The 13,039-nt window shown below is 44.2% G+C and overlaps 1 protein-coding gene across 1 annotated transcript in view; it reads left to right on the forward strand.

The window, feature by feature from the left end:
• The window catches only part of BMAL2 (basic helix-loop-helix ARNT like 2), a 72,376-nt gene continuing 59,337 nt past the window's right edge, over positions 1-13,039 (forward strand). The window contains exon 1 of the mRNA XM_090272956.1: positions 1-274. Coding sequence (XP_090129082.1) covers positions 244-274 — 31 coding nt within the window. The 5' untranslated portion in view covers positions 1-243. The remainder of the gene's footprint in view (positions 275-13,039) is intronic.

Genomic DNA, 13,039 nt, shown 5'->3' on the forward strand with positions numbered 1-13,039 from the left:
GCCCCGCGGCGCCCAGACCTGCGGGCGGGCCCCAGTCCGCATGCTCTGTAGCCCCGCCGGCGGGAGGTGAGTCGGCTCTGGCTGCGTGTCCAGGGCTGCAGTGGCGGCTGCCCGGCACCTGGCAGAGCACCGCGCGTGCCCGAGCCCGCGCTCCGGGTCGCCACCTGAGCCGGCGCAGGGTGGGCTCCGGACGCTCCATGCGTCCAGCCCTAGGGCTGCGCAGCCGGCCCAGCGGCTCCTGCGATGGCGGCGGAAGACGAGGCTGCTGCGAGAGGTGAGATTCGGGCCGGCGTCCCCAGATGAGGGCGCGGTGTCGGATGTGCTGGCGGCGCCCCGGCCGGCTAGGGCGTGAGCAACCGGAGGGGCGCCACCAGGTGGGCACACTTAGCTGGGAGCTCTCTGGCCAGGCATCGCCCCCTGTTGACTCATGGGCCAAGGTCACCCCTCGAGGTACAAGTACAGCGCGGCACCCCGCGTGTCCTCCCAGGAGCAGGAGGTGGGGAGTGACGCCCGCGATTGTCCCGGGCTTTCGGTCTGCGGGCAGCCAGGTTGGTCGTTTTGGCGAAGGTGAGCTGGGGAGGGACCGTTCGCCCTGTGATGGGGAGCAGCAGCTGCACGCCGACCACGGGACGCCCACCTCGCCGTCAGCAGAGGCTGCTGCGTGGACTTGTTAAGAGTTCATCTTTCTTTTGTATAAACCAGTTGTCATTAGCCATTGAAGGAACTCGGGTTATGTGAGCCCATCCACTTTGAACTGGAAATACTCATTTCCATTCCCCCGCTTCAAAAACGGCTCCTTTTGGGGGCGAGCAGGTGCAGGTGAGCGCCTGCGAGCAGGTTCACCACGTTTCCCGCACAGCCCTACGTAAGGGAGTGGCGGCTCCTGTCTGTTACCATTACAGCTTTAGGAAAGACATCAGTGAAATTAGTTTGTTTTGTTTTGTATGTACTTTGGTGGAGTTTTTGTGAATTGGGTTGAAGAGTTGCTGTCTTTTTCCTCTCCCTTCTTATTTACTGGCAACATTGTCCGGTCTCCTCCGTGGGACTATGTACTTGCAAATATGGGATGATTAGAAAATATCTGATATTTAAGACAAACGGGAGGCAGGAGAAAAACACAGAAATAACTAAAAGAGGACCGGCAGAGAGAAGTTCAGGGAAGCAGCTGATTAAATCTCCACTTTCCTTGTGGGATATGCTGATGAGTTTAGATTCTTCTCTAAAATACAGCAAGGAGAAGAGATGTTTTTGAAAATGTAATTCAGTTGTGGGAACTTGGAACATGGGGAGAGTGCCAAAATTCTTTAATCTGAATATTTGAAGTCTTTCTGAATGATACAAAGATTGAGTAAACACTGTTTTGGAAAGAGAAGGCAGTTTGTTTAGTGTTAAGCTGGGGCTGTGACTGAGCTCTTCCCTTTACTATATAACCCGGGGTTATTTATCCTTTGCCTTAGTTTCTTCATCTGTAAAATGGGGATAATTATAGTATATGCCTCATAGGATTGTTAGGTTTAAGTGAAATATAAATGCATTTAAATACATATAAAATGCTTAGCTCCATTAAACATTAGCTTAATATATATTTACAGCTCTAGTTTGCTTTGTGAAATTAATTAATCTTATCTAGTCTGTTACAAAAGTGTCCCACACAAGTTAAACTTAGCCAAATTGAAAAACTATTTGGGCTTTACTGAAAAAAAAAAAGAAAAGAAACATGAAAATGTACCTACTAATTCAAAAAGTGCCTTTCACCAGTAAGTTTTAAGGAGTTGGATTTTGGACAGGTAGGTGGTTGCTATTTATCTGCATACCAAATATGAACTTTGGAATGATCTAAATTCATCCTTCTTAGGTAAAAGTAGCAAAGTTTCAGTGGGGGCTGGGAAGGCCAGCATTGATTGGGGTCCTATGATGTTCCAGGCATGCCATCAGGGATACCTTCCTTAGTCTCATAACAGCCCCGAGACATAGGTGACAATGTCTCCATTTCACGGAGGAGGAGATGGGATAAGTGAGGCTGGCCCACAGTTTCACAGCCAGAAAGTGTCAAAACTGGAGCCAGAGTCTGTGGCTCCTGCCCATGCTGCTTCCCTTTCTGTCCTGGCTCCCTGGGTGGTGGCAGCGCCCACTTCCAGAAATCCTTTATCTAAAGAGGGTGAAAAAATGTTGCAAGTCCTCCCATCGCTGGAGAGGAAAAAGAAACGAAACAGAACAGAACAAGTCTCTGTTATCAAATCCAGGGCCATGTTTTCCCTATCCCAAATCCCTGCAGATTCCCTTTTCCTAGGCAATTTGACATTAAGGCTCTCATTTCATTAGAATAAAAATTAAAACTGGCATGGGGGGAGGAACCCTCCTCTCACAATCAGATGGTTACACTGGCTTTTAAGGTTGGCCACCCAAAATCAGCTGGTGCCTAACGTAATGGCCTGCTCACTTCTGACAGGCTTATGGTAACCTCCAAGATGAAGCAAGCGGCCCAGTGACTGGCCTCCTCCTTGCACATGATTCCAGAATCCTTGGAGTTCTGGAGAGGGCTGTCTTGGGGCAGCAGCACATTTTCCAGACTGAGCTGGTTTTGGGTTGATGCAGCTGTGGGGCATCTTTCTCCCCCTCCCTTACCATCCCATGTTCTCACTTGTGGTGTTATTAGACCCAGCTCTTTTGAGGTTTCATTCTCCATGATAGGGGCTTAAATTTATTTATGTGACTCAGAAATTAAAAGTCATGTTCCAGTCAGCTTTGCATAAGCTACTGTTCCTGGCCCAGATCCTTAGTCAAAGTTGGGGCCAGGATTGCATTACTTGGGATGAATCTGGATGAACTAAGATGCTTTTCACATGTTTCAGGGGGAGGAAAGAAGGGTTGAGGAGGAAAGGGGTGGAGTAGAGCGAGGAGGAGAGAGTTGGGGGAGTCGATGGGGAGAAAGGAGTGAAGAGCCAGCGGAGAATGGAGGGGGAAGAGATAAGGGAAAGGAAGCGGGAGGAGGGAAGGAGTGGGAAAGGGAGTGGAAGGGAAGGAGCACTGGGGAAGAGAGAGGGATAGTGGGGAAAGGATTGGAGGGCGACAAGAGGTGAGAGAAGGGGGGACTGCTCCCCCATCAAAGTTTGACTCCAAGAAAAAAGTCAAATTGAATGTTTAAAATCATATAAGGAAAGCTGAAATATTAGTATAGTTCGTACAGTGATTTCACTTTCCTTATTTCCTTGTGGAAAGACTCCCTGGTTCTAAAAAGCAAGATTTCTTTCTGTGCTGTGAACATTGATGATAGCATCCTTTCGAAATCTCTCCCTTTACGTAATGTTCAGGAAATGATAAATCAGGTAAGAACATTTCATTTCAGTAGCCCTCATTTCAGCGGTTCCATTTAGTTGAAGACCTCCAGGATCTGGGTGATTAGTCAGCATCCGCTCTGTCATCGGCATTATTAGGCGCCCTACAAGAGGCAAGTGGACATGAGGTATCGGGGAGGCAGTGGTTTTCTGTCCTGGTGACGACTGATGTGGCTCCCCTGAAAACCCCAGCCCTTCTGTACCCCTTGCCTTGCCCAGCGCCCCCTCCTTCCCAGTGGCTAGAGGCAGTGAGAACTTAGAAGAACCCACAATTCAAACTCCTAGTGCAGCTGGGACCACGGGTGAAAGGTGTTTTCTAGTAGCAACTAGAATTTCTGGATATTTACTGCTCATTTATGAAACACTTAGCTGTGCATACCCCTCTTCCCACCCTTTCGTCTTCTTTTATTTGGGTGAGGTCACATTTACTGGTTCCTAACACATTACTATTTATATCACCCTGGCTGGTTTGGCTCAGTGGATTGAGCGTCGGCCTGCGAGCTAAGTGTCGCTGGTTCGATCTTCCAGTCAGGGCACATCAGAGAAGGAAAACTCTGACTCCAAAAAACCTCCGCTGCCTTGAGGCATACCTCTTCAGGGGAAAGGCTAAGGGAGTAAACCCCGACAGAAAATCCGGAGCCGGAGTCCCTAAGGCGGTTTGACGTTGTAGTCAACACTGGCAACTCCTGCGGCGCACCTGAAGCCAAGCTGTATTGACTCCGTCTTTCCCTTGGACCCTTCAGCTGTGAAGAGAGGGGGGGGGTCTGCTGCATGGGCAACAGCAGACCCTCCATATCACCCTGCCCAGGCTCTGTAGCTTCAGCTTCACTGGAGAGGACACTCCAGCGTCATCGCAAGATGTCGATTCAACACAGGAGGAGACAGATACCGTGTCACTCCCGAGTCGGACTGCACAGCCATTCTCGGCGGTGCAGATAGACTCTTAAGAAGCTACACCATCGTCTCTCGAGACGGACGGCTGCCGACTGCGACTGTTTATATCACTTTAGGCTGTAGTATTTTATTTACCCCACGTCCAGTTTTTTTCAATTACAGTTTACATTCAGTATTTTGTATTAGTTTCAGGTGTACAGCTTAGTGGTTAGACAATCATATGCTTTACAAAGTGTCCCCCACGATATTTCCAGTACCCATTTGGCACCGCACCTCACTGCCAACTTTTAAATTTGAAATATTTCTAAACTTCTTAAAATATTTAAATCAGTCCAGTTATATAATATTAAAATTCTCGTTTGAAAATACTTAAGTGTCCATTGACATGATAGGATATTTGTCATTTCTCTGAGTAAATTAATGATATTTAGTTTTCTCTAGTCTTTCATCTTCTGGTTTAAATCCCCTGATAGCGTCTTCACAGAGGGAGAGAAGGACAAAGAGGCTGGAGGAGTAGGGAATGTGGAGAGAGTCAGTCTTCCACTAACATAGCTTGCATTATTGGATATTTGTAATCAAGGGTCAAGATTATTGCCATAAAACAATTTCAGCACCTTCAAAATGTGTTATATTATTTTTTTAAGTAGGTAAGAAATGCACTTTACCATATATTCCAAGCATATCATAGGGGAAGAAGAGAATCACTCACTGGCTTTCTCTTTCAAAACCTCTCCCCTTTCTATGGCCTGTACTCAGTTACATAAGGCAACCTGCCTTTCCCCACTTGCTTTAAACTTTCTCATCTCCAGGCTGTTGACTACACCTGGAATGTCCCTGACCTCTCTCCAGACAGGCCTGGAGAATCTGCTGTAGTTAAGAAGGCTGAGCTCAGCTGTTATCACCATGTTTTTATCTGTCTGTGGGGGAGGAAGAGGAGGAGGAGATCTGGATTAGGAACATCATCCTGAACTTTAGAAGCAGACCACTGGGAGGTCTGATTATTTACTGATTGCCGGTGTGATTACTTACTAGCTATATGACCTTGGCCAAATTATTTATCTTCTCTGAGCTCCAGTTTCCTTATCTATAAAATGGGGATTAAAAAAAACACCTAACTTGGAGGGTTACATGGGAATTAAATGAGATGATTACAAACTAGTTAGTGAAATCTGATCTTCAACGAATGATTATTTTTCCCCTTCTAAGTAACCTTCCAGAACTTCTCCCTGCCATAGAAATGATTCTCCCCTCTTGTTTTCACACACTAGTGTGTGTGTGTATTATATAAAACACCTGTGCTTGCTTGCCATGAGTTATTTACATAGGTTTCTTAGCTCCACCCTTGGGTTGCACATTCCTAGGAGAGCAGGGTTGCTTCTTACTCATCCTTACAATTTCCAACTTCTTGCACCTATTAAGTGCCTAATAAATGTTTGTTGATTTTAAATGACCATTGGTTTGAGGTGTGGGCAGGGCTGGTTCATTCATAAATTATTCATTAAATGCCTCCTTACTACTGTACTAGGCAAACAGAGATGGAGAAATGGATAAAGCAAGAAAAGGCTGAAAGAGCTTATAAAATGCATTAGGCTGGGTGAAAAGCAGCCAAAATGTTTGTATTACAAGATAGAACCTAGCAAAATCTATAGTTTAACTCCTGGGAATTCACTGCTAACAACTTCCCTGGCCAGAGAGGGACTCAGGGAAGGCTTTCAGAGAAGGTGCCAGCTTGAGCCTTGGTGGATAGATAGCCCTTGGGGGGGCAGTGAAGAGGGGAGGGCCGATATGGGGCACAGACATGGAAAGTCATCAGTGCTGTGCTCAGAAGAACTGATGTGAGTGTTGTTTTGGCTCTGGATAGGAAAAGTGGAAAGGCAGAACTGACTGCTGAGGTTGCACTGTTAGTGCTGCGGAGGGTCTGCTCCCACGTCGTGATGCAGCCGGACGGGGGATGCAAAAGCTTGAGTTACAGGCAGGGAAGTTGTCTGCCTCCAAAAAGAAAGATATGGTACATGCATCTTCCTTTTTTTTTTTTTTTAAAGTATATTTTATTGATTATGTTGTTACAGTAGTCCCATTTATTCTTCCCCTTTGCTCCCCTCTGCCCAGTACCCCCCTCCCTCCTGCAATCCCAGCCCCCTAAGTCCATGTCTGCGGGTTGTGCATGTAAGTTCTTTGGCTTCACCCTTTCCTATATTATCCTTTACTTCCCCCTGTCTGTTTTGTACCAAACAATTATGCTTCTTAATCCCTGCACCATTTCCCCATTTTTTCCCCCTTTCCCGTCCCAGCTGATAACCTTCAAAATGATCCCCATACCTATGATTCTGTTTCTATTCTGGTTTGCTTAGTTGGATTTTGTTTTTATTTTTTAAATTCAGTTGTTGATAGTTGTGAGTTTGTTGTCATTTTAGTTTTGATCTTTTTCTTAAGTAAGTCCCTTTGACATTACATATAATAATGGCTTGGTGATGATGAACTCTTTTAACTTCACCTTGTGTGGGAAGCACTTCATCAGCCCTCCCATTCTAAATGATAGCTTTGCTGGATAGAGTAATCTTGGTTGTAGGTCCTCGCTTTTCATCACACTGAATACTGCTTGGCAGTCCCTTCTTGCCTGCAAAGTATCTTTTAAGAAATCAGCTGATAGTCTTATAGGCACCACTTTGTAGTCAACTCTCCGCTTCTTTCTTGCTGCTTTTAGGATTCTCTCTTTATCTTTCACCTTTGGCATTTTACTCATGATGTGTCTTGGTGTGGTCCCCTCTGGGTCCAGCTCACTCGGGACTCTCTTTGCTTCTGGACTTGTATGTCTATTTCCTTCACTAAATTTGGGAAGTTTTCTCCATTATTTTTTCACATAAGTTTTCAATTCTTGCTCTTCCTCATTTCCTTCTGGCACCCCTATGATTCAGATGTTGGCATGTTTAAAGTTGTCCCAGAGGTTCCCAAGCCTCTCCTCATTTTTTTCAATTCCTGTTTCCTCATTCTATACTGGTTGACTGTTTTTTTCTTTCTTATGTTCCAAATCATTGATTTGAACCCCGGTTTTCTTCCCTTCACCATTGGTTTTGTGTGGATTTTCCTTCGTTTCACCTAGCATAGCCTTCACTTCTTCTCTATGTGTTTGCCATACTCAAACATATCTGTCAAGTGTGTGAGCATCTTTATCACCAGTGTTTTGAATTCTGCATCTGTTAGCTTATCTATCTTCTCATCTGTGAGGTTGGCTGTCTCCTCATCGCTTAGTTCTCCCACAGGAACCTTGATCCATTCCCCCTTTTGGGCCATCCTTCTCTGTCTCCTCATCTTGACAGGCTCCTGTGTTTGTTTGTGTATGTGTCTTAGGTAGAGCTGTTGCTCCTGTTACGTTGTAAGGGGCAGAGCCTTAGAGATTCGTCAGTACAGGGCAACCTGTTTCACCACATTGTGGTGCTGTGTGTGGGGTGGGGTCTGAGAGGGAACAATGCCACTTGCTTAGCACTTGGCCCTTTTCCAGGCACTTCTCCTACTTTCATATGGGACTGGCACCTCTCTAGCTGTTGTTCTCGCTGTCATTCCCAGAGTGGATGGGTCTCCGGATGTTCTAGGACCATGAGGGCCCTTTAAACAGATGGACTGTGCTGAGAGACCGGCAGTTTCTTCCTCTGCCCCAACCCCCCACTGGTTTGCACAGTCAGAAGCAATGAGGCTTGATTTTCCTCAGTGCTGTGACTGTGAGCTACATGGTCTGGTGAGGAGCTGGGAATGCTCCCAAGGTGTCCCTCCTGACTTTTTAAAATGTGTGACTACTGCTGACCTGCCGCTGCTGCTGCCGCCACCACACCATGTCCTCTCCACCCCGGCTCTGCCCCTCCTATCTGTCTGAGTATTTCTTCTTTATATCTTTGTTTGTTGGACTTCCATACAGCTTGATTTTCTGGAACTTCTGGTTGTTTCTAGTTTTGAGGTAGTTGTACAGTATTCCTTCTTAGTTGTTCAGGGAGATGCAGCGTGTCTGTCTATGCCTCCATCTTGTCTGGAAGTTCATGCATCTTCTTTTTTGGTCCTTGGTTAGCAACAGAGCTTTTGCATCACCTTGAAAGGTCAATTGTGGTTTATTTCTGATCAGAAAGAATAAAAGCAGAGGTCCTGGTTCCTGCTAGGTGATGGGCTATTAAATCTTAGCCTTCCCTTCAAGTCAATCTGGGCCAATTCCTTCTCTCTTTCATCCTCTTTTCTTCCCTGAAAAAGTAGCTGCTTATATCTTTAAATCCATTTCACACCATTTCTTCTGACAAGTATCAGAAGTACTATGTCATTTATTCCCTTTACAGCCTGTTGGGAAGCGGGTACCTGGACTTCAACATCTATTCAACATAATGACCTGTGTTGTTCCCCTGTCCTTGTCACAGAAGTAACCTCCAGGTGGACACATGCCCCAGGTGTGCTCTCACACCCTCCCCGAACCTCCGTGGGACAAAGCTGAAAAATACTTTTAGCCTTGACTTAGTGATGCATAAACCAAAAGGAATCCAGTGCCCTAATGTGAAAAGAGCCCTCACTCATGGCAACACCTTTGTGTGATAACATCAGTAGATGCCCTTCTTATTTTGACAACAATACAGAGGACCTCTGGCTTAGAAGTTACTTAAAAGCGGAAGCTCTATATCCATCAATACGTCTTCATCTTTTTTTTCTTGGAAGAGGAGCATATAAGATTATAGTTGAGCTTACAGAGTACCAAAACCATGTATAGTTTACAGAAATACAGATTTTAAAGGACAGATCTGTATACAATAGGACTGAAATGGAATACTTTAAAGAGTAGATACCAATAAATGTTTAAATGAGAGAAAGATTATGAAGATTAATAATTGTCCATAATCTTGAGAAAAGTTTGACTGAAATATTGAATACAGTCTCCAGCTCTACTTTTATTTCTCTTATCAGCTGCCCGGTTGGAGAATTGGATTTCTTTCCAAGTTACGTGGTACCCAGAGGTAGGCTGTGCGTACACTACCGTGGTGACAAATACTGTTGATTTCTAGCTAGGCCATCTCTTCTGCAATGAGTCACCCAGGCAACAACACTGACCTAGAAAAGAGAGACCAAACCCAATTTTCCATGCCTTCTGGCGCTAGTGGCTTCTTGAAGACAATTCTCCTTTTCTTTAGCTTTGAACTTGAGTTCAACAAAGCACTTTTGGCATATCAGTTTTATTTTCCGATAATAATTACAGCTGTGTAGCCTGAAACATGTAGTCATAAGGAAAGCAGCCTGACCTTAGAGGGTGAAACTCACATCTTACATTTCAGAAGGACTCCAGGACAAATTATTTATCAAGACGTTTAAAAAATAATATTTTATTAGCTATTTGTCAGGAAGAGCCTGAAAGCAGCTTTAGATTCTGATCATTATTGCAACTAGGGCATGTTATGCCTGGATAGTATTAAAGTCACTTTGGGTTTTATTACTTTTAAAACTCATGTTGTGTTTCTATTTCTAGAACGTCAACATTTGCCTGTGTAGCATCAGTGTGCCCCCCCCCCCAACACTTCGTAAAGGTCTTCTATTTAGAATAATGCAATTCAGTGAAAAGATACACACATTTTTATGAACACTGATGATTTTTTTTTCCTTCAAAGTTAAGCAGAGGTGTCTTATTTTGCTGATACCTTAGATATTAGGAACCATTTATCTCTTATAGGTTCTGTGTCACATTTGGCATATCCTGTCATGCCTGACTACTGTTAATCATGACATTTGCCTACATCGTGGCTTCCATTTATTCATAACCGGCAAGAATTGTATTGTCCCTTGTGTAACGTGATGTGGGTGTAGACCATCCAAATCTAAAAGTGTTTTTGTGCTTTTGAAAAAAACCTGCTGATTTTTTTAAAAAGATTTTATTTATTTATTTTTAGAGAGAGGGGAAGGGATAAAGAAGAAGAGGGAGAGAAACATCAATGTGTGGTTGCCTCTTGCATGCCCCCAACTGGGGACATGGCCCACAACCCAGGCAGGTGCCCTGACAGGGAATCAATCGGTGACCCTTTGGTTCACAGGCCGGTGCTCAGTCCGCTGAGCCACACCAGCCAGGGCCTCGCTGATGTTGAAAATACTAAACCCTGCATTCTTTTTTTTTTAAACCCTGCATTCTTTTTTTGAATGAAGATCAATCAGGCCCACAACAAGTGAGAGACTTCTTCTCAGTTATGGAACTGAAATTCGGATGAATTGCTGTTTCTCGCTCCTGCCCATCCCTGGGTTATGTTGCTATGCCTGTGAAATGTTGACCCTGTGCGGAATAGTTGTGGTCAGGGAGGCATTCTTCAGTTCTTCTCTCATTCTGACTGCATTCTGTGTCATCACTGCTCCCCCAGGACTCTGACTTCCTTGTAGTCATCGTGGGTGCTTCTGTTTCCCCTTTGCCCCATTTCAAAAGCTTAGCATGGCTCATTATCACCCTTAGGTTCTGCTGAATAGTTAATAATCCTTAATCTTTACTGAGTATTTACTGTGAGCTAGGTGTCTAAATGCTTTACATGGTGTGATTCACCTAATCCTCGGCGACTCTATCAGGTAGGTACTGTGTTATAGTTCACATTTCAGGTGAAGAAAGCGAGACATGGAAATTTAAGTACATTGCCCAAGGTAAAGGTTGCATAGTAAGTAGCAGAACCAGGACTTGAACCCATTTGGACGTGGTGCTATTTCTGTGAAGTGCTGCCCTCTACAATTGAACTTCTGAAGTGAGGGAGTACGGAATGCTGCCTACTTTGGGCTTTGAGAGAGTCTGAGCTCTTTCGCCTAATAATCGTGTGATCTTTGGCATGTCTGTCAGTCCGACTTCAACTGAAGGGGCAGAGCCAGTAGGAGATGTGTATATTAAGACACTTATTTCGAGGAATTGGCTTATGCAAGTGTGGGGACCGGCTGGGCAGGACTGGCATCTGCAGGGCAGGCCGTCAGGAACGCAAACTGGCGCTCTTGGGCACAGGCTGCAGTGGCCATGCATTGGCAGATTTTCTTCTTCTTCAGGGAAGCCTCTGCCCTGATCTTAAGGCCTTTCAGCTGATTAACTCAGGCCCACCCAGACTACCTAGGATGTTATTGAGACTCTCCCTTCTTAAGGTCAACTGACTGGACTTGAATCACATTGACAAAATACCGTCACTTAGATTCGTGTTTGATTGAGTAACTGGGGGCTGCAGCTGAGCTCAGCAAAAAGACCTTCACAGCAAGTTACTGAGTTGCTCTGAGCCCATTTCCTCATGTGATAAACCGCCACCGTAGTGTCGTTGTGAGGACTGTCTACATGAGGTGTGTGAGGGAATAGTGGATGGCTATTTTATCGATGGCGGCAGTGGCAGTGGGGGTGGCTTGGTCTCACCCACAGTAGTGACTAAACCCCTGCTGTTGTCACTCTTCGGCCCGATCATTCCGTTTTACCACAGTGGTTGGCTTCCTAACTGCTATTCCTACCTAAAATCACTTCTTATCCATCTTCATTTTTTCCTCAAGGCTATAATGAAAGCTTAAAATACCTCACTACTCTCCAACTTTGAAAAATGTCTTGTTAAAATTTAGACACACTATGCTTGTAGCTTTCCTCATTGTATCAGAGCAAGACTACAACTCCCAGGCCCTGGCTGCTGTGGCTCAGTGGATTGAGCGTCGGCCTGTGAGCCAAGTGTCGCTGGTTCGATTCCCAGTCAGGGCACATGACTAGGTTGCACGTCAGGTCCCCAGTTGGGGGCGCAAGTGAGAGGCAACCACACTGTGATGTTTCTCTCCCTCTCTTTCTCCTTTCCCCTCTCTCTAAAAATAAATAAACAAAACAACAAACAAATACATTATTATTTTTTAAAAAGCATAATTGATAGGTACAAAATAGACAGGGGAATTATGAATAATATAGCAAAAGGACAAGCCAAAGAACTTAAATGCACAACCCATGGACATGAACTATGGGGGGTGGGATTGCTGGAGTTAAGGGGGATATTGAGTGGAGGGGAGCAAAAGGAAAAGAAATTGGGTCTACTGTAGCAGCATAATCAATAAAATATACTTTTTAAAAGGGTGTAAAAAACTTAGGAAAGTATGTAATTGAAAAAGTTTCAAAATATTCACACAGAAAGTGAATCAATAATAGTTTTCAGGTATTACCTTAAATCAATACTATAGAGAATCATCCAAAGTTAAAAACATAGATCATTATTTTTTACTGTGCTTCAAAATGTCAAGGCAGGGATGTTTGGATTGTATAGTTGCTTAGCATATAAAATATTTTATATTGACATTATTTGAAATATTTTGAGAATGAAATACCTAAATTGATTCCAGTCTCATAGAAGTTGATGCTACTATGTTTTTATTCCTGGTGTGTGAAGTCAATGGGTTCTTTGTTGGTGCCTTAATACACTGTGAACTCTTGTATAATAGGTGGGCTTCCCTTATCTACTTTTCCTCAAAAGATTGAGGACTTTGTAATGGACACTGTATGAAAAAATATAAATGAAGTTGTTGTTTTTGGTTGACTCAGAATTTTGTTGTATGTCACCATTCAGATAATCTTATTTCACATTATAGTAAGACATAGGGACATTATGAATTTTAACTACTTTTTAAAAATACCCTTTAAAGAAAATTAAGGTCAGTTTGTTAAAATCCTGATGTATCTTCATAGTAGTCATAGATAAAAGTGATGAATATTAGTTAGTGTGGTTGACACAAAAAAGTGATCAGGGGTATGTGAGGATATATGGACAGTTCATCCCAAAGTGCACAAAATATTTGTACATCCATGTTTGTTAAATAATTAGCCT

The sequence above is a fragment of the Furipterus horrens genome, unplaced genomic scaffold (genome assembly GCF_987537825.1).
Source record: "Furipterus horrens unplaced genomic scaffold, mFurHor1.1.pri manual_scaffold_4, whole genome shotgun sequence".
Lineage (NCBI taxonomy): Eukaryota > Metazoa > Chordata > Mammalia > Chiroptera > Furipteridae > Furipterus > Furipterus horrens.